Source organism: Molossus molossus, unplaced genomic scaffold (genome assembly GCF_014108415.1).
Source record: "Molossus molossus isolate mMolMol1 unplaced genomic scaffold, mMolMol1.p scaffold_m16_p_15, whole genome shotgun sequence".
Taxonomy (NCBI): Eukaryota; Metazoa; Chordata; class Mammalia; order Chiroptera; family Molossidae; genus Molossus; species Molossus molossus.
Window position 1 is genome coordinate 1363567 of NW_023425350.1, and position 21325 is coordinate 1384891.

Below are 21325 nucleotides of genomic sequence, written 5' to 3' on the forward strand. Positions count from 1 at the left end.
TAGTGGTTGACATTGGGTTATTCTGTGTGTACACATTCACTGCACTTTTACCTTTAGAGAAATGAACGGACATAGTAACGTGTCCGTCCTGATAGAGTTCGTCAGCCTCGGAGGAGCGGGCTTCCCGGCGCCCAGCCCAGGCTCTGGCCTCTGGGATCCTCTCTGCGCAGCAGTGAAAGCGTGAAGCAAAGGCCAGTGCGCATGGGTCAGCTTCCTGTCTGCCGCCGACCCAGCCTGAGCCTCGCGTTGGAAACAAACACGCCTGGCGACCTTCAGAGCCATCCGAGACGTCCGAGGCCGCGGAGCCTCCTCAGCTGAACTCAGATCTGTGTGTGGTGTATGTTACCAGAGCCGCAGTGATTTCGTGGGAAATCTCATTTCAGAACTTAATCCTCTGGATTACCAAGTCAAACTCAAACTGGTGAGACACACACTTTAATCGGATACTTAATCCCTAGTCTGCCTTCCCCTCCTCCCTTCCTCTGCCCCCCTCCGAAATCGTGAACGCCACGTCTCTGAATTTGGAAACGTTTTCGACAGCCTGTGGCAGCTCAGAATTGAATGTCCCTTCAGGTGTCTTGCCTCTTTTTAATGGCACAGTAGTTGACCTCCAGTGACCGCGTCCGCTCAGGCTTCGTCTCCAGCTGACCCGCTGCCGAGAATGGAGCACCTGGTCGAGAGTGAAGCCCGGCGCCTCTCGCCGCTGTCCACGTCGCCACTTGCACGGAGCTGGAGCCCCAGTCCTCAGACCATTAAGGATGTGGAATGTCTCGTGCCCTCCCCTCCACCTCGGCTAACTGAGCCCCTCCCAGCCTGTCCTCCAGACACCTGCGCCCACCGCACACACTCAGGCAGCCTGCCCCGCGCCCCTCCCCATTCCCTCCTTGCTCCGCGCCTCTAGGAGCACCACGGGCTTCCTGCTCCAACAAGGACCGCTGGCCCGTGGCGTGGTCACAGTGCCGGGCTGAAGCAGGAGCAGCTCAAGGAGATGCACAGAACTGGCCTGTGCCCTTGTCAGGCACCACATCCACCCGTGTCCCCACGATGGAGCAGGAGGCAGGGGCGCCAGCAACATAAACAGGGAGGCGTTGGGGACAAGTGCAGAGAAGTCACCCCAGCAGACGGAGTGAGAAAGAAATGCCCGCAATGCCCTGGCCGGTTTGGCTCAGCGGTTAGAGCATCGGCCTGCGGTCCAGAGAGACCCGGGTTCAGTTCCCACTAAGGGCACGTACCTTGGTTGCACTTTGTCCCCGGCCCTGGTTGGTTGTGGGGGTGGCAGCCACTTGATGTGTCCCTTTTATGTCGATGTTTCTCTCTCTCTTCCTCTCTCTCCCTCCCACTCTATCTGAACAAAAAATGGAAAAATGTCCTTGGGTGAGGACAAAAAAAAAAATTAAAAAGAAATGCCCACAAGCTCCCTTTAACATGGGCCTGGGAGAGAAAGAGCCATTGGTTGCAGTGGCTGAGGGGCCGTGCAGAGCGCTGACCTTGCTTGCTGCTGGGGACACCGTACAGTGCACAGCACCCAGCGAGTAAAGGGCGGGAGGTCCAGGCTGCGGCCGCTCAGGACAGCCTGCTCTGCCGAGGGGCCACCCCGCACAAGGAAGCCAAATGCCCCTTCCTCCTTCACCGCCCTCGAGGAGGTTGGGTCCGGGCCGGCGCCGTCCTCTCTGGCCCTGCTGCCCGTGAGCTGGGCGCTGCAGGGTGTGGAGCGTGCGCTTGGAGGCGTCTCCACCTAGGGCGTCTCAGCGAGCACCGGGACCGCTTCTGCAGTGTTCACACCAGCCTCGATGTGCAGGTTGTGATGTACAGGGATCTTCCGGAAAAACGTGTCACCGGGGGTTGATTTTTCTTAGGTTCTGACTGGCCCTGCAGGAGAGAGCAAAGCCCACGGCCGTGCGAGAGCCGCAGTTTTTCTTGTCGCTGAGAATCCTGGGCAGTGAGCATTTTACCGACTCCTGGGGTGACCAGACTCGGGGGTGCTGGGTTTGGCAAGGCTGACGGAAGCTGTTTAATGGTTCGCTTTTCTGCGTCTCCTTAAAACAGACAGAACTGCAGGTGTGCAGCGTTGTTGGGGAAGCCTGCCTTCGCCGAAGCAGCGTGTGGCTTATTGCAGACACGGGGTACACTGGGACAGGGCCGCACCCCTGCCTCTGGCCTCCGGTCCCACCTGGCTGCACCCGAGCCCGCTGAGGGCCTGTGCGTCCACAGGGTCCAGCTGGAGTTGATGGCGCTGTGCCCCGGCTGTTCCTTTCTGTCTGCCTCAGAACCGCGCACTTTCTCCAGGAAGTGACACTTCCTTGCCGGTTAGTCTGCCTCTGGCCTCCGGTCCCACCTGGCTGCACCCGAGCCCGCTGAGGGCCTGTGCGTCCACAGGGTCCAGCTGGAGTTGATGGCGCTGTGCCCCGGCTGTTCCTTTCTGTCTGCCTCAGAACCGCGCACTTTCTCTAGGAAGTGACACTTCCTTGCCGGTTAGTCTGCCTCCGTTTTCCTTCCACGCGAGGCTGTGGATGTGCTTTCTCTCCTCGCCATGTTTTTCTGAGAGAGTTTTGCGTTACAGGAGACCTCGGCAGGCCCAGGGAGAAGGGGGGCCGCTTTCCTGCTGCAGCCGAGCTGTGTTCCAGACACTGAGCCACACGGACAGGGCGAGGGGGCCGGGGCTGGCCTCTCCCCAGACCCCAGTCGCAGGGAGACACAGAGTGTCCCCTGCACTGGCCGCTGTCCTATGTCTGCGCCACCCAGGGCTCCTCTGTTGGCTCCTGATGGGCTGGGACAGAGTGTGTGTCATGACTGTGCCTCGGGGAGAAGACGATGCCAGGGAGGAGGGTGGTCGCCAAGGAGACAGCAGTGCCCACCCGCTGGCCGCCCACTCTGAGCGTGTGGTCCCAGCTTCCCTGCACGGAAGGACTGAGCCAGTGCAGGGACAGGCAGGACCCTGGCGGTGGGACAAGGGGTCCAGAAGTTCCTCCAGTTGTTGCTGTTCACTGTTACATTGGGGGCCAGGAGGACACATTCACATTTCAATAGTGTTCATTTTTTTCTTTGAAAAAAAAAATGTTAAAATTGAATTCTGACAGAATTTTGCTACGTTAATATCAGTTTTGTGGTTTTATTCACCATGTCCCCCACATTGTAGAAAAAATGGGTAGCCCTGGCCGGTTTGGCTCAGCGGTTAGAGTGTCGGCCTGCGGTCTGGAGAGACCCGGGTTCGGTTCCCGCTAAGGGCATGTACCTCGGTTGCAGTTTGTCCCCGGCCCTGGTTGGTCGTGCGGGTGGCAGCCACTCGATGTGTCCCTTTCGCATCGATGTTTCTCTCTCTCTCCCCCTTCCTCTCTCTCCCTCCCACTCTATCTGAAAGAAAAATGGAAAAATATCCTCAGGTGAGGATAAAAAACAAAAATGGGTAAATTGTTTTTCCTCCTGAAAAACAGGGGTGCTTATTCCCCCGCAGCACACCAGCAGGGCTGGAAGTGCCCAGGGTGCCCTGGGGACCGAGTGTGCACACCCAGCTGCTGTGCCTCCTGACGGGACGGCTGTGAGGCAGAACTTGGGCTCCAGAGGCACGCACACGTGTGCACACACGCACACGCATGCACGCATACACACCACAGAATCTGGCTAAAGATGCGTCCTCGGGACCTGGGCCTCAGACACACACTGGCTTGGCCCCTCTCCTGGCCCTGCGCCCCATGCCCTCCCCTGCTGGCACATGCTCCCCTCAGGTCCTCCTTCGGGGGCACCCAAACCCAGCAGCCTCTGGGGCGAGCTTCCGTGTGGAAGACACTGCAGGACCGCGGCTGTCCTGTGCTGTCTCGTGCTGGAGGAGGGGCAGCCCTGTGTTGCGTTCAGTTTGACCGTCTGTACGTGGCTGAAGCATGGCTGGAAGTAGTGGACACACGGCTGTGCCTCTGATGACTGGAACATGCTTACACACAGAACATGCTTGCACACAGAACATGCTTGCACACAGCTCGCGCACGTGCACCTCACAGCTGACACTGGGAGCCTGAGACGGAGGGACCCTGCTGGCCTCTGCTACGAGATCTGCACCCCTCCCCGGCCGCAGCTAACAGCTCTGCCCTTACTGCAGGCTCCATGGTCCCCTTCTCCATGCGGATCTTACACGCGGAGCTGCCGCAGTACCTGGGGAACCCCCAGGAGTCGCTGGACAGGCTGCACAGAGTGAAGGCCGTCTGCAGCAAGGTAAGGCTGCTCCAGCGCCCGCCCCCCGCCTCTCCCCCCGCCCCCCGTCCGCCTCCCACCACCACCGCCCCCCGCCCCCTCAGAGGCTCGATCTGTCCTGCCCTTGCATTCACTCTTCTCTCCCGAAGCACTGAGGGCGGTAGGTGGGTTGGGGAGCTTGCGTCCTGAGGCCCCTTGTCTCAGTGTGGCTGTCGGTGAGGTGGGAAAGGAAAGCTTCCCCTCACGTGGAAATGGCGCACGTGACCGCGCCAGGCCCTCACGCCCTGCGGGGCCTGCTTGCTGCGGGGCAGCACGGGGCAGGGTGCAGACTCAAGGTCTAAAACGTTCCAGAACTGAAGAAAGTTCTGCTGCATTTTGACAGCTGTCACCTGAGACCCAGCTCTGAAGACAGGTCAGGTCAGAGCACCTTCGGAACTGCTCTTGGGGGTGACAGGCAGGTGGGAAGTGTCAGACTGCTGCCCAGAGAGGAGGTGGTTCCATTAGTGACGTCAGGCAGACAGGTGGGACTCAGCAGCTCCGTCTCCAGGCTGGGCCGCCCGCGTCGCAGGGGCTTGTCTTAGGAGCGGGGTTCGCCTGCTTCCCGCTCGCACGGCTCTGGGGGGTTCGGGTGGGTGAAGCTGTGTGCGGGGGTGCTCTGAGGCGGGAATAACAAGAGGGAGGACCCGCAGCTTCTTACAGCTTTTTGAAAAATGAGATTATGTTGGTCAGATTCCTCCTTCCAGTCCTGGCTGCTCTTGGTGGACTCTCCTGGGGTTCCGGGAGGATGCGGTCCTGCAGGGCAGGGGGACCTCACTTGGCGTAAGAGCCAGTCCTGGCCCTCACAGCCCGAGCTTTGTGTCAGCTCCAGTGCCCTCTGTTGTAACTTCAGGGAGCAACTGTGTGCTTGTGTTTTGACCAGTTGATGGGGAATAGTGTGTTATGGACTTCGATGACGTCCATTTGTGGGTCCTGAGTGTTCATGGGCACTGGGACAGGCGGGAGGCCAGTGCTGGGGCCACCCCTGGTCACTCGCCCACATGTTGATCTGAGATGCTTAACTCAAGGACAGTGGACAAAACCAGGGCCAGTGTCTCGGCAAAGAGCAGTTACTCCGCTCGCCCCCCACAGCCCCACCCCGTCTTCACTGCTTCCTGGCGCCTGCTGTCGGTCTCAGGTGGTTTTCCTGGCTGGAGGTCAGCAGTGGCGCAGCGTCGCGTGCTTGGGAGGGCTGAGCAGTGCCGAGGAGCCAGACTGGGCCTGCGGGTCTCCCTCCTCCAGGGAGAGAAGCAGCGGCCTTCAGGCCCCCCGCATGCTCACCTCGCCTGGGTCCCCTCACTCCCGCGGAGGTCGGTCATCTCAGGCCCCCGCGTGCTCACCTCGCCTGGGTCCCCTCACTCCCGCGGAGGTCGGTCATCTCAGGCCCCCGCGTGCTCACCTCGCCTGGGTCCCCTCACTCCCGCAGAGGTCGGTCATCCAGGTGCGGGCCCAGCCTGCATCTCTCAAATGCAAAGAAACCATCTGTGTGGCAGCCATGGTGCCGTGCGGGGGCCGAGCAGCCGGCTGTGGAGGGGGGAGCACCCCTGCCCACTCCTCCTGCCGGGGCCGCTCAGCCTGGCCAGTGGCCTCTGCAGCTCTGAGCTCCGTTGCCCAGCTCCCTGGGGGACACGCCGAGGCAGAGGTCCTATTCGTCCAGTCTGTGCCACCCTCACCAAAGAAGCAGCGCCAGATGGGGTGTCGGGCAGGATGTGGTTTTCTGATGGTGTCTCAACCCCACAGCCGTAGGATGGGAGACGTGTAGGACATAGTCTTAATTCCAGAGCCAGCCTGCAGGACCCTAACTGCAGGAGGGCCTCAGCGAAGCCCGTCGTAGGCACTGAAGGAGAATGCCCAGTGTGGGAGCGGTGTGGGAATGGGGTTGAAGGGCGTTTTATTGTTTTGTTTTCCAAGTCTTCTGCACTGCGTGTATTATCTTTGCAATCATTGTTTTTTCTATTGAAGAATATCAAATGAAGACTGAGTTAAAGGGAAGGTAAAAGTGAGAGAGTGGTAGTTGGGCCTAGCTGGTGTGGCTCAGTGGACTGAGCGTCATTCCATGGACTGAGAGGTCCCGGTTCGATTCCTGGTCAGGGCACCTGCCCAGTTTGCAGGTTCGCTCCTCAGTGGGGGGTGTACAGGAGGCAGCCGATCCATGTTTCTCTCTTAGGTCAATGTTCCCATCTCTCTCTCCCTTCCTCTTTCTCTCTAAAAAAATCAATAAAATCTTATGTTGTGAACGAAGTTAAAAATAGAAGAGAGGACAGCCCTGTCGGCCTCTCCCTGGCCTGTTGCGCAGGGGACGCTGGCTGGGCTGGCCATCAGCACGCTGACAACCCCAGCCGCTGCAGGCCTGCCGGGCCCAGACTGCTCTCCGGCTGCTCCAGAAGGGAGCCAGGGGGTGGCCAGTCGGACAGGATGGCGAGGGGCACGTGGAGAGAGGCCCTGGAAGGGCAGGAAGCTCCCTCCACCAGATGCTCAGGCTGAGTCAGGGTTTTGAGTTCTGGGTGTGGACTCGGCCTGCAAAGGAAGTCCACACCTTGAGAAACTGACTGCGTCACTACGTGTCACAGGCTGTGGGCTGGCCAGTCACCGTGCCCCGCAGCTCCTGCCCTGCGTAAAGCAAGATGCACCGAAGTGAGCCCAGGCCACAGGCCTCAGCGGCCCAGACGCACCGCCGCTGGGTGAGGAGGTCTGGAGCCCGCGTTCTTCTGGGCACCTGGGCGCCACGTCTCCCCAGTCTGTGGCGCGTGGGAAGTTGGTGCAGGCGGGGAGCCCCTGCAGGACACTGCCTGCAGACTGTGGTGGAGGGGGCCTGGGTCAGGCAGCCGGGGTGTCTCCAGGCGTGCTGTTGTCTTGTGGGTGCAGGGACTGGCCTGCCCGGCCTCGCGCTCCCTGCCTGCAGGCGAGAGATGTGCCCAGCTGCCTCTGGCCTCCGTGGTAGGTCGGGGATCCGGACAAGTGACTTGGCCCAGTGCTTGTTCTGTGGGAGCGCTTGCTGCCCCCTAAAGGGTGAGGCAGCTCCAGCCTCTCATCCCGAAAGCCCAGCAGAGGGGGGAGGGGGCTGCTAAGGTCCCAGGACTTGGCAGCGAAACCCAAGCCCGTCCAGGGCAGACCTGCTCTCACCCTTGTCTGGACGCGAGTAGGACATTTGTGAGTGCTCAGGCCCTTCAGTGAGGCCAGCCCCGTGGTCTGCCCGTCCCCCGAACCACCCTGCCCCACCCCAGGCACAACCCGGGACAGCTGCCAAGGGACAGGTACATGGCTCCCTCCTCCAGACCGTGGTCCCCAGACTGTCATCCACTGGTGTGGCCTGGAGCTGGTTGGAAGTGCAGGGTGCGGGTCTCACGCAGGCCACAGATCAGTGCCTGCGGTTCGGGAGGGCAGAGGTCGCGCCTGCACCAAGGCCCGTGAGCGCCTGGTGGGCTGCTGCAGCGTGCTGGGAGCCACCCTTCTGCCTGGTGTCAGTGGTCCTGTGAGCGCACCTGCCCGCCCCCCAGATGACCGCGCAGAACTCAGAACAGGGACTTTGGTCTCTTCAGCTATGAATAGGGCGCCAGTTGCCTTCTTAAATCTGCCTGAGATGAGGTGGTCTTGGTTCTGTGTGGTCAGGCAGTGGGAGGTCCGTTCAGGGCACATGGTTTTCTCCAGGGACAAAACAACCCAGTTTGACTGCTGAGCCCTTTGCCAGCTTCCTCTGCTGTCCAGGGTGCTGATCATGGTCTGTGGTGGGCCTGCCCATCCACAGCTGTCCAGGCTGTGCTGTCCCCTACGGCAGGTGGGGCTGGGGTGCAGCCTCCTAATTGGAGTCACAGCCCCTTGCTATCAGGGAGCAGCCCCACAGGGCTGCTGTATCTGCCTCCCACCGCCCCGGCCCCAGCGCATACTTGGTAAACAATGTATCTCAGAATCCAGCTGCCTGCAGAATGAGCTCCTTCTGACTTACACCTCACACCTCTCCTCCTCTTTCTCCCCTCCTTCCCCTCCTTGCTTGTCTGCCGCTGGCTCGGCTTAGGCTGGAGATGCCTGTGGCCCGAGCTGGGTCTCCCGCAGTGTGCGGAGCAGTGTGCAGAGTGGTCACTGGAGCAGTGTGCAGGGTGGTCACTGGTCTGGTCTCCCGCAGTGTGCGGAGCAGTGTGCAGGGTGGTCACTGGTCTGGTCTCCCGCAGTGTGCGGAGCAGTGTGCGGGGTGGTCACTGGTCTGGTCTCCCGCAGTGTGCGGAGCAGTGTGCAGGGTGGTCACTGGTCTGGTCTCCCGCAGTGTGCGGAGCAGTGTGCAGGGTGGTCACTGGTCTGGTCTCCCGCAGTGTGCGGAGCAGTGTGCGGGGTGGTCACTGGTCTGGTCTCCCGCAGTGTGCGGAGCAGTGTGCAGGGTGGTCACTGGTCTGGTCTCCCGCAGTGTGCGGAGCAGTGTGCAGGGTGGTCACTGGTCTGGTCTCCCGCAGTGTGCGGAGCAGTGTGCAGGGTGGTCACTGGTCTGGTCTCCCGCAGTGTGCGGAGCAGTGTGCAGGGTGGTCACTGGTCTGGTCCCCGTGGCGTTTGCAGTCAGACTCTGATTCCGACTCGCCCGGGCGGTTTGGCTGTGGTTGGTTTTGCTCCCAGATCCCCCAGCCTCCCTGTGTTCAGTCCACTGACCCTAGTGAGTCCCAGCCAGGTGGGCGCCCTCCGAGTGTGCTGGGCGGCCAGGCTGAGAGTGTGTCCCTGTGAACCGCTCCCTGACCCATGGGCTCTCACGTGCCGGGCTTCTGTGGGATCGAAGTGACAGTGCCTGGGAGCAGACCCACCTCTGATGGCTGTTCCCCTGGACCCTGCAGATCCTCTCTCACCTGGAGCAAGGCTTGGCCGAGGACGGGAGCCTGGGCAGCATCTCGCCGGAGAACAGGCAAGGTCCGTGCCAGGGCTGTTGGGCATTCAGCCCGCAGGGTGTTTGTGGGGGTTGTCCAGGGTGGGGGGAGTGGCCAGCCCACAGGTGTTTGTGGGGGGTCGTCCAGGGTGGGGGGAGAGACCAGCCTGCAGGGTGTTTGTGGGGGGTCATCCAGGGTGCGGGGAGCACTCAGCCCACAGGTGTTTGTGGGGGTTGTCCAGGGTGGGGGGAGTGGCCAGCCCACAGGTGTTTGTGGGGGGTTGTCCAGGGGGAAGTGGTCAGCCCACAGGTGTTTGTGGGGGGTCGTCCAGGGTGGGGGGAGCGGCCAGCCCGCAGGTAAACTGTGTCAGGGAGGAGTCGGGGTCCACAGCTCCAGGTACGTCCACATTCTCCTCCGTACAGGGTGTTGCCCAGACTGGATCTCCTCTCGGTCATGGTAGAAAGGGAGCAGAAGCCACTAATGTTCTCTGTTTTGTCTTGTTTATCTTGACCCAAGGATATGTTTTTGTTGATTGCAGAGACAGGAAGGGGGAGAGAGAGAAAAACAGAGAAACATACATCAGTTGTCTCCCGTATATACCCTGCCTGGAAATTGAACTCGAGACCTCCTGGTGTGTGAGCCGTGCTCTGACCCCTGGCCACCGGCTGGGCAGCAGCGAGTGTCTTCATTGCTCACAGCCAGGGCCCGTCAAGTGCTTGGTTCTGGCAGTTAGGTCTCCGTGTTCTTCTCAAAACTCCGAGAACAGCATGGTGTCTCGGTCGTCACCCTCCCCGATCGGCCTTCGGCAGTGGGAGGAGACGTGGGCGAGCCGCCCAGCTGTACCCAGACACGGCCAGGATGCGCTCGCTGCCCCTGCGTCCTGTCCCCCATGCTCCCGGTGCCTTGGGTTCCCAGTCACCTCATGGCTCCTCTTTGAGGACTGAGGTGTTGGACTGCAGTCGGAGTGGACATTGCCCCCGGCCCGTCTGGGCCTCCGCTCATCAGTCAACAAAATGAAAGGTTTAAAATCAGCTTAGTCATCAAAGCAGATCTTACTCCTGGTAATTCTAACACCCAAACAGATAAAGGTCAGCTGGGGGCAGGCAGGGAGCCACTAGTCAGCCCTCCCCTCATCCCAGGGCAGTTGCCAGGGGACCTTCGCTGGGAATCCGTGGGAGAAGGCGACAACAGAGGGGCCCAGAGCACAGGACAGGCCCACGGTCTGCACCCGGCAAGGATTCGGCAGAGGAGGAAGCAGGCTGGAGGGAGGGAGGGAGGGTGGGGGGCTGCCAGCTAGTGACCTCAGCTCCCCCTCACCTGTGCAGGTGCTCGTGACCCCTCAGCGGCACCTCTGTGCCCTTGTCACGTTGGTCTCGACCAAACTGGGCGCTCGGTGAAGCAGGCAGGAGGGGAGTTCATGTTCCATCTGAAAGGCTAGGAAACAGGCAGAAGGCAGAGCCCAGCCGGCTGGCGCCCAGAGAAGCACTTGGCACAGGCCGTGGGCCGCGGCCTCCCGCTGACGCAGGGCCATGGGCTAGGTGTTCTCAGGGCGCGACATTGGCCTGGCCTGGGATCTGACCTGAGGCTGAGTGCTGCCCGACCATGTTTCAGGGACCGCCTCAGCCCATGAGTGGTGACACCCTGGCCAGGACAGACAGCCCTCCCGAGTCAGCCCACAGCCAGCTGGCTCACCACCGCCCTCTCTTGCAGCCTCCGTGCAGCTGTGGCGGTCCCGCCTGGGCCGGGTGACCTGCTCCACGGCCAACTGCCTGCTCCTGATGAAGGTGCGTGCAGGGCAGGGGCTCCCCGCTCGGGGCCCACGGGCCAACACGGGCGGGCTCCCCGCTCGGGGCCCACGGGCCAACACGGGCGGGCTCCCCGCAGCTCGGGGCCCACGGGCCAACACGGGCGGGCTCCCCGCAGCTCGGGGCCCACGGGCCAACACGGGCGGGCTCCCCGCAGCTCGGGGCCCACGGGCCAACACGGGCGGGCTCCCCGCTCGGGGCCCACGGGGGCCAACACAGGCGGGCTCCCCGCAGCTCGGGGCCCACGGGGACCCACTGTCCTGTGACTGCTACAAGAAATTTCAGCAGAAGGGAGAGCTTTTCATTGTTGTTTACTTGTTTAAACGTGGGTCTCAGTGATCTAATTAGAATCATCATTCATCCTTGTTCTCCCGCCTTTGTCTCTCCTGCTTTTCTCTGGATTCCACCCCAGAAAGGTGCCTTGTTCTCCCCGTGGTGGTGGAGGGTGTTCTTGTTGGGTCTGATTTGATGGTGGGTGCTCCCGGCATCCGGAGCCAGGCTTCCACAGAACCTGCTGGAGGACAGGACGCCCCTCCAGCTCCCAGCTTCCCCACCCGCAGGGCTGAGCCCGGGGGTCCTTTGTCTTCTCTAATCTCTTCTCTGCCTCAGGCAGGCCCTCCCTAGCTCACACAGCCCCGTCCTGTGCTGGGGGCCTGCAGCGCCCTCCCCCGCTCACACAGCCCCGTCCTGTGCTGGGGGCCCGCAGCGCCCTCCCCGCCTCACACAGCCCCGTCCTGTGCTGGGGGCCTGCAGCGCCCTCCCCGGCTCACCCCACCCTGCGAGCGACCTGCACTGAGGGCGCCGCTGCCCGCTGCAGGCCGAGGGCGCCGCTGCTGCAGGAATCAGCCACGGAGGCAGGAGCACTGCGCCACCTGGGCTGCAAGGGGGTGGGCGCCCCGGCTCTGGCAAGGTCACTCCTGAGCTGGGTTTTCCACGGAGCAGGCAGGTTGCTGGGGGGACCGTGCCTGCAGGGCTCCGTGCTCACCCTGAGGGGCAGCCTGCCAGGCCCTGCTGGGGGTGGGGAGGGCCGGCACAGGTGTGATTTCAGAGCACAAGCAGGTCATCAGAGGTGAGGCTGGGGTTCCTGTGCTGGTGCCCCGCCTTCCCCGCCCCTTCCTGTATGACCCTGGGGTGCAGAGCGACCTTGCAGCACCCTTCACATCCCAGGGCCTCCAGCTCGGGGGCGAGGAGCTGTTTGCTCAGGGCCTGTCCCGCCAGTGTCCACAGCGGGCATTTCTCACAAGGCGGCTGCCCGTCCTGGTCCTGTCCCTGGGTCTCCTGCACCTCAGCCCTGCGCACCGGGCTGCTCCCCAAGGCTGCCTCCCTTTCCCTCTGCCCCCACAAACAGGCCATTTGCCCCAACCGCTGACCAGTCAGAGCCAGCTCTGAACCCCGCTGTCCGTCCCAGCCCTGTGGTCGTGTCGGCTCTGCCTGAGGGTCCCAGAGAAAGAACAGGCTGCACAGCCACAGGGCTGGCATTTCACGGACCAGGGCTGATCCTGGGCTGTTCCCACACTTGCGGGCTGTGCGGCTTTAAGCCACATGAATGGAGCCGGAGAACGTGCATTTCTTTGTTGTGCAGCCCTAGCAACGACCCTGCACCCCACCTAAGCCTCCGCCTGCGTGTTACAGGACAGGGGAGGGCGGCACAGAACAGCGCTGCATTTCAGAGACTTCCACAATGAGTGCCATGAATTCGAGATTTTAGATTAATTTTTCATTTCTATGAGTTAAAGGAGTGAAAATTTTTGCAATTAAGGCTGCTCAAGCTTGTGCTTTCTGTTGCCATCTAGTGGGCGCACCTAGCATTGCAGGCATGTGTGGTCTTGATATGTGATATCGCCAATTAAATCGTGTGTATGAGCTAACAGTGGGCTATTTAATCAGCTGTTTAATTATTTTAAATAACCACAACCGAGGTACATGCCCTTGGCCAGAATCGAACCCACGACTCTTGTCCGTGGGCTAACGCTCCAACTGCTGAGCCAAACCAGCCAGGGCACCTGTCACTTTTATTTTATTTTACTTATTTTTTATCCTCACTTGAAGATACATTTATTGATCTGAGACAGAGAGAGACATCAGTGAGAGAGAGAGACATGGATTGTAGCCTCCATAACACCCTGACCAGGGACTGAGTCCGCAACCTTTGGGTGTACAGGAGGACACTCCACCTACTGAGCTCGGCGGGCTCACTCCCCCGAAGTGTCCCTGTCTCCGTCACAGTGGCCCTGAGGCCCTGCAGGGGTGCGAGCTCACTGCCCATCAGCCATGCACCACTGCGTGCTCCCAGTGGAGACCGGCTGTGGCGGCCATCAAGCAGGTGCAGCTGCTGGAGAGGGGTGGAGACTGAGCCGAAGCAGCTGACCCTGGGAGCCGCTCCACCACCCGCAGTGCGGACTGGCTCCGGAGCACCCCCCCCCCCTCCGCAGGGCTGCATCTCCCCGCCTCCGGGAAAGAGACCATGCTGCGCCCTGGCTGGCATGGCTGCCTCTTCAGAGCGAGCCTGGGTTGCAGGTTGAATCCCCCACCCCAATCAGGGTGCATGCAGGAGGCAACCCATCTTTCTCACATCGGTGTTGCTCTGTCTGTCTCTCCTCCCTTCCACTCTCTCTCAAAGAAACCATTTCATGAAGGGATCGTCAGCGCGGGCTCTGTTTGTTCGCACTGAAAGGCTTGAAAGCACAGTGGTGCAGGGAACTGCTGCTGCTGCTGGCGGGGGCGGGGACAGAGGCCTGGGCCTCCAACCCCTGAGGGCGAGGACTCGGTCCCTCTGCCCTGTGGGGGTGAGCACGTGCTCCCGGGCAGGCTGGTGGCTCTCACTGGGTCTCCTGTGGCGCTGTCCTCTGGGGGGGGGTCTGGGGACTCAGGGCACTCTCTGGCCTCAGACCTCTGGGCTCTCTTCGCAGGACTACGTGCTGGCTGTGGACGCCTACCGCTGCGTCATCCAGGCCTGCCCCGAGCAGGAGCCGCAGCTGCTCAGCGGCATCGGCAGGATTTTCCTTCAGGTGGGTGCTGTCCCTCCCCGGGTGTGGGGGGGGCCTGGGTCACTGACAGTCCCCCCACTTCAGGGCAGCTGAGGTAGTGAGGAGCTCGATGCAGGGCCAGCAGCTGGGAGAACTGGGCTGTTCAGCTCAGTGATGGAACTCAGGTCTAGGCCAGGCGGACGGAGTGAAGGGGCCAAGGTCCCCGAGTGGAACGCAGGGGCGCCCATGAGATCTGTGCCCTCGGGAGCTCACCTGGGCCTTGTCTCCGGAAGGAGCAGGACGGAGCTGCATCAGAACCGAAGGGAAGTGGCTCTTTGGGTTGGGCCCGTGCATGCGCACAGGCGTGCTCTCCAGAGCACTGGGCAGCGTGTGCCGGCTGTCCGCGGGCAGCGGAGCGTCCTTTCTCTGCTCCGCACAGTTCGGAGAGTTTGGAACGTCTCTTCCCTGAAGGGCTGAATAACCCACCTACGAAATGCCTTGCCAGGCTCTCGAGTCTGCCGGCAGCAACAGCGGCCTTTTCTCATCGCTCACTGTCCGAACGCTCTCTGCGGGCAGGCGTCTGTCTGTCTCGGGGCCGAGCCTGGGGATTCGGAGCCTGGGAACCGCCTCTGGACCGCAGCCCACATGCGTCGGCGCAGGTCCAGGACACGTCCTCTCCCGTCACCGCCGTCTCCTTCCTCCCACGAGTCGTCGCTCCTTTACATGTGCGCTTTGGTTCATCGTGCCGGCTCTCCTTGGTCCATCCGTGCACTTACTGTTTTCCTTCTTTCTTTATTATAACTAGGTTGTTTTCTTTCAATAACTAGGTTGGTTTATTTGCTTGCTTACTAGATGTTCTGCAATACTTTCAGTTGCCTTTACTATATTACTTTATTTCCTAAGTTGCTTCTCTTAGAAAATCAGAGTTCAAATCCTAATAGTGTTTTTGTTTTTTTATATCCTCAACCAAGGACATTTTTCCATTTTTTGTTCAGATAGAGTGGGAGGGAGAGAGAGAGAAACATCAATGTGAAAGGGACACATCGAGTGGCTGCCACCCGCATGACCAACCAGGGCCGGGGACAAACTGCAACCGAGGTACATGCCCTTAGCGGGAACCAAACCCGGGTCTCTCTGGACCACAGGCCGACGCTCTAACCGCTGAGCCAAACCAGCCAGGGCCTAATAGTGTTTTAACAATTATGAAGACATGCGCTGCCACTGTAGCTCAGGTTCGGGCATCGCCCGTGCACTGAAGGGTTCCCGTTCGATCCCCTCGGCACTGCCCCAGTTGCAGCCCAGTCGTCTCTCTCTCTCTCCCCCCCCCCTCTCTCTCCTCCACCTCCACTTTCTAAAAAAAATAAGTAAAAAAAATTTTAAATAATAGTTATCACTATTATGAAGATGTAAAGTTTCTAATCACCAGGACAGTCAGTAGGCAGTGGAGAATATTCCACGATTTCTCTGTTTCCTACTAACGCAGTTTCTGTGCCAGGCCTGTGCCAACTGCACGTGGGCGCAGGGCCGGTGCGTGGTCCAGACTGGTGGAGCCACCTTGCGCCCGGGCTCTACGTGAGCCGTGCGGCCCGAGACAGGTGCCTGCCCTCTCCCAACCTCACGGCCCAAGCAGCGTGGTTCACACCACGGCTCAGCATGAGGTTCAGGAGCTGTGTGGCCAGTCGCTGTGGTCACCCCACACCCAGCCCAGTTGGCTCCGGGCACTGCCGGGTGGCAGGCGGAGCTGCAGTGGCCGAGTCCCGACCTGGATGCAGGTGGCTGCTGGCGTCAGCACCTGGCCTGCCCTTGGCCTCCCTCGGGGACGGCGGGGGGCTAGGAGCAGGCAGGCTCTGCCCAGCTGCAGGGTCTGTGCGGCTTGGCAGTGAGTGGCAGGTGCCGGTTCCCACCCCTCGGCTCCCCTGCTGCCCAGAATGCGGGGGCTCAGGCCTCCTGTCACTGGGATGGGGTTTGTGGACAGAGGCCTGCTTGGTAGGGCCCTGGCTGTCACTGTGACGGGGACACAGGCTTCCCCTTGGCGTGCACGCTCTGGTCACACAGGCTTGTCTTCCTTCCCAGCAGTTCTCCCAGCCTCAGAGCTCGACTCCCTCCTGCTTTCAAGCCCAGGGCTGGCGGTGGCGGCGTGGGGGGCACCAGAGCCCTGCTGCCGGGCAGTGGCGTGGGGGCGCCAGAGGCCTCGGCGAGTCTGGCTCTGTGTGTTCAAGGGGCTCAGGGGCTTCTCCTGTTTGATGAGAGTGGGTGTGTTGTTTCTTTCCTTTTTCAAAATATGACCTAGAAAATTTTACATGTGGCTCTATCATGTCACTGGTCACAACCAACCAAAAAAACGGATTTGGGGCCTGCCCTGTTCTAACAAGCAGCAAATGTTATACTTTATAATTTTTCAGTCGTTTATTTTGTTTTTATTCTACTACACACTATCCCAGGTTTTCAAGGGTACGGACTGAAAACCGTTCTGTGTTCTCGTGGCCTGTGTGTGAGGTCGCCTTCTGGGAGGGAGGCCCATCCTGCTCCGTCCTCACAGCTCAGGCCTTTTCACAGAAACGACCTGGGAACAGTCAGCGTGCCCTGCCCGACACGTGGCATCTTCACAACGTGACGCAGGGTCACATGTGTGACTGTGGTTTGTCACCTGAGCTGACTGAGTGATTTTATCAGAGCAGATTGGAGACATAAAAACGGCTGAAAAATATTTCCAAGACGTGGAGAAAGTGGCACAGACACTGGACGGACTGCAGGGGAAGAGCATGGTTCTGATGAACAGGTGAGCGGCTCCCGCAGGGTGTGCTCCTGGCCCCGAGTAGCGCTGCTCAGTGGCACAGCCCTCGGAGTGGCCTTCCTGCCCGGGGCTCAGAGCCCAGACAGCGGATCGTAGACCCAGGGGTGTGCCGGTGTTCTCTTGAATTACAATCCTGTTTCTTTAAGGTTTTTTTCTTCACTTCCCCAAGTCCACCCATTGCCCCGTTTCCAACATAAGTCAGCATCGGTGTGTGCTGTCTCCAGCGCCCGGCTGTGATTCCTCGGCCGTGTTCTGGGAATGGCTCATACGGGCGAGACACTCAGTATAACGTGAGGCCCGGGTGACGCTCGCCCGGGAACAGGGCAGCTGAGGCGGGACTGTTCACAGCAGGAGAGAACTGCAGTGCCCGCCGTCCGCCTTTTCTTTATAAAGTGATTCATCTTTATTGTTAAATGTGTTTTTATTTTTATTTTTTGAGAGAGAGAGAAATGTGGATGTGAGAGATACATCGATTGGCTGCCTCCTGCACACCCCGTACTGGGGATCGAGCCTGCAACCTGGGCATGTGCCCCGACTGGGAATCGAACCAGGACCTCTCAGTCCATGGGATGGTGCTCAATCTACTGAGCTGCACCAGCCAGGCCACTTTTTTTTTTTTTTTTAATTTTAAAATGACAGTGCGCCCTTTATTTATTTATTTATCTTTGGTATGTGCCCCTGGTGGGAACCGAACCCAGGACTCTCTGGTCCACAGGCTGATGCTCCAACCACTGAGCCAAACCGGCCAGGGCAGGCCACTTTTTTTTTTTTTTAAGAGCAAGTTAATTTAGAAAGTTTCAAAGGCAAAAAAGCAGGGCCCTAGGAGCTGGGAGCGAAGGTCAAGTGCCTGGGGAAGGAGGGGGCGGGGCTCTTCCATTCCAGCTGGAGCCCTGCGGTCCACCTGGAGGCTCTGTCCCCAGACTGCTCGGGTCTCACCTGAGCCAGCGCCGCCCTGCCCTCTGAGGCTGGGCCCTGGCTGGGCACCAGCTCCCCGCCCTGGTGACCCCGCGTTCCCGCCGCAGAGCTTTCCTGCACCTCGGTCAGAATGACTTCGCAGGAGCCCACAGGTTCTTCACCGAAGTTCTGAGGATCGACCCAGCGAACGCAGTGGTAAGACGCCTGGACGTGTGGACTCAGCGGCCCTGCCAGGCCCACGGCCCAGGGGGTGGCCGGGTGGTTGGGGTTCCGCCTGCTCGCCCCGGCCCAGAGCCCAGCTGCGGGCGGGCAGTGCAGCCGTGTGCTCTCCTAGGCCCACAACAACGCCGCCGTGTGCCTGCTCTACCTGGGCCAGCTCAAGGCCTCGCTGCGGCAGCTGGAGGCCATGGTGCAGCAGGGCCCCGCGCACTCCCTGCACGAGAGCGTGCTCTTCAACCTGAGCACCATGTACGAGCTGGAGTCCTCGCGCAGCGCACAGAAGAAGCAGGCACTGCTGCAGGCCGTCGCCGGCTCGGAAGGGGACAGCTTCAACACGCAGTGCCTCAAGCTGGCCTAGGCACGGCCACAGCTGCGCCCCAGGACTGGGGTCCGGAGCCGAGGCCACGCTGTCGGGCAGTGTGTGCAGCTCCAGCCGGCGCTCCCGCCGCTCGGCCCTGTGAGTACTGGGTAAACTGCAGGTCGCATGGTGCAGGGATAGAGAAAGTCTAGGGGCCGCACAGGTCCCTTCTGTTTGTTGCCGGAAGCTGAGCTGCTTGGTCTGTTCATTCTGCATCTCCTGGGAGGCAAACTTAGAAACAATGTAACCTCTCCCTCTGTCTGAGCGGAGAGCCATGACTGACAGGCCCCAGTGACTGACAGCCCCGCTTCCTGCCCGCCCCGCCGGAGGCCTTCAGCCTTGCTGAGCACCGCGGACTGGCCTGCTGCTCTGCATCACTGGGGACGAGGGGTGTCGGGGAGTCACTGGAACAAGAACATGCCGGCACATAACTGCGTGCTCCCCTGGCCGGGCGGCTCGGCTGTGGGGGATGTTCTCTCATCCATGCCCCCCCCCCCCAGAGATCAATAAACATACTCTGGTGAGGAGTGAAAAACACAACAGGAGCTCGGAGCAGGGCTGGAGGGACTGGCTTCCATGGAGCCATCAGGACAGCTTCACGTGGACGCCCCTCCTCCTCCCAGGCCTGTGGTCCCAAGACTCACTTTCCTGAAGAAATGCTAGGGGTGGGGGACGTGGGTGCTGTCTCGCACCCTCCTCCACCCCCTCACCACGGGAGACGCTGGCTGCAGGATGGGGGACCAGAGAGGGGCCAGCGAGGGTGGGGGTCCTGTCCCTCTCAGCAGGCGGACTTGGGTGGGGAGCTGAGCCCTCTGACCTGAAGATTCTCATTGGACGACGGAAACCAGGCGGTATTTCCTGAATCTCCTGTAGCAAATCTCCAGACTGGTAGCGGAGAACAGAAATCCCTCCTCTCAGTTCAAGGCCAGACACTGCATCCGTCCCTTCTGGGGCTCAGAGCAGGGTCCCACGCCTGTCCCCCAGCCTCGGCCTGGGCGGGCGGAGTCATGGCAGCCCTGCCCGTCCGCGCGTCTCCCTGCGTCTCTCCTGTCCTGGTCAGGGCAGCCCTGCCCTTGGCTCTAGGGCTGGCCGAGTCCAGGATGATCTCGGCGAGGTCTTATTAACCACACCAGCAAAGGCCCCGCTGAGGCCCGCTGACCGGTCACCGCCATAGGCTGGGTAGCAGGTGCGTGTGGACTAAAGCAGACGAAACCCCAGAAACAAGCTCGCGCTGTCGGGGTGCCCAGCCGAGCCTTGCAGCCTGTCCTGTGGGCCTCCCCTCAGCCCTGCGCAGAGAGCCTAGGCAACCTTCCCGAGGCCACAGGGAGGCTGGGGTGGGGCTGCCCTGTCCACACCCGCTGTCTCCGGGGAGGCTGTGGAGATGGAGGCCACCCCTGTGCCTCCCGGGAGAGCAAGGGCCCAGGCAGCTGCCGGCCAGAGGCCCTGGCCCATACCCCAGCCTGTGTCCTGGGGCGACCGCTGACCTCGGGCCAGCAGGGCTGCCGGGAGGGCTTCAGATAGAGGCCGGAGCAGGCGGGCGGGATGTGGGCGAGAGCGAACCTAAGGACGTCCCCCAGCCGCCCTCCACCAGGGGGCCTCAGCCAGCGGAGACTGACGGCTTTAGAGCTGGTGAGTCTGAAATAACCCACGAGAAAGGACACAAACACCAACGGAGGCCAAGGGCGGGTCCGGTGGAGGGCTCCCCCCGCACACTTACTCCCACGGGGAGGCCAGGCCCCTCGCCGACCCTGCCACCTGGCAGCCTCTCCGCCTGTGGGCTCCCGGTGTCCAGACCCCGGGCAGTCAAGGGCACACTCTGAAAAATAACTTCCAGAGACAGAAGACAAGTTCAGAAAAGGGCCCTGCCCTCAGGGGAGCGGCCTGAAGGCTCTTAACTGAGAGGGGCCGCGGGTGTGGGCTCGTGGGAGCTTCTCCCAGACCCTGCCCCTGTCCGGCGACCCCATGGCGACCCCATCTCCCCATCTCCGGTGCTCCTCACCCCAGCCCCACCCAGGCCCCTCCTGCCCTCCTCAGGGCCCAGCCAAGCAGACAGGAGGGAGAGCTAGGGAATCTCCACTCTCCTGGCCCACGGCTGGGGTCCACACACGTGCGCCCCCCCCCACCACCACCACCACTGCAGCCTTTTCCAAAATGGAGCCTTGTCTCATGGGGGCAGGACTGGCAGCTCTGATTCAGCCCCGGGGTGTGCAGCCCGCAGGCCTCTAACAGAGCTGAGCACCCCCAGCGGCAGGGGCAGGAAGGGGCCTGGCTGGGGGCCGGAGGCGGGCGCCCTCCACCTGCACAGATATTTTCTTACAGTTCAGTTCTCCAGAGGGGGGGTTCCCCAGGTCTGCTGTCAGTGTGCTGCAGCCCAGTGCACCCTGAGTTGACGTGGTACACCCTTTGGGGGGGCGCAGCAGGTGGTGAGAGGGGCCTCCCTGGCCCACCAGCAGTGGCTGGGTGGGGGAGGGGAATGAAGGGGAGAGTGGGAGCAGTTGGCTCCCCCCACGGTGCAAACCACCAGTGGCAACGCTATTCCACTGTTCCCAGTTTAGCCTGTCACCCTGATCTGACTCCCTCCACCACTGAAGAGCCTCACCCTGCAGCGGGCACCTCGGAGGCCGGTCTGCTCCCCCGAGCCCGCTGAGGCGGGGGACTGTCCCGGCTGGTGGCTCTGCTCCGACCCAGCCCCAATGGCAGGCGGTTCCCTTCCCCTGGGAGTGACCGCTCCAGAAATCCCACTCGCTGAGCACCGCCCTGCCCCCCTCGGCCCAGGACTCCAGCACAGACCCCCCTGAGCACCGCCCTGTCCCCCTCGGCCCAGGACTCCAGCACAGACCCCCCTGAGCACCGCCCTGCCCCCCTCGGCCCAGGACTCCAGCACAGACACTGGTTCTGGAAGATAAACTCTCACGCGGAGGTTTTTATTCCAGGTTTAGAAACACTTAACCTGCCCTTCAAAACATAACAGCTGTTTGGGTTTTTTAATGATTATGACAGACTAGGCATAACTGCACCTCAGAATTACGAATAAAAAATTAATGTACCATTTTCTTGTTAGAATCCAAATGCTTGATTTTAACAGGGTACATAGCAGGGGGCTTAAGCTGGAAATCTCACACTGAACAAAGACTAACAGGTAAAATAAAAATTAATTATATGCGGATTATGATCACAAAGGATCTAAATGGGGTGAATTTAACAAGCTG

At 60.9% G+C, this 21325-nt stretch overlaps 1 protein-coding gene across 1 annotated transcript in view; it reads left to right on the forward strand.

Moving 5' to 3' along the window:
* The window catches only part of TRAPPC12 (trafficking protein particle complex 12), a 44340-nt gene extending 25743 nt beyond the window's left edge, over positions 1-18597 (forward strand). The window contains exons 6-12 of the mRNA XM_036262771.1: positions 4091-4203; positions 9030-9102; positions 10770-10843; positions 13774-13872; positions 16509-16609; positions 17647-17734; positions 17874-18597. Of these exons, the coding sequence (XP_036118664.1) occupies positions 4091-4203; positions 9030-9102; positions 10770-10843; positions 13774-13872; positions 16509-16609; positions 17647-17734; positions 17874-18116 (791 nt within the window). The 3' untranslated portion in view covers positions 18117-18597. The remainder of the gene's footprint in view (positions 1-4090; positions 4204-9029; positions 9103-10769; positions 10844-13773; positions 13873-16508; positions 16610-17646; positions 17735-17873) is intronic.
* Positions 18598-21325: the final 2728 nt, after the last annotated feature.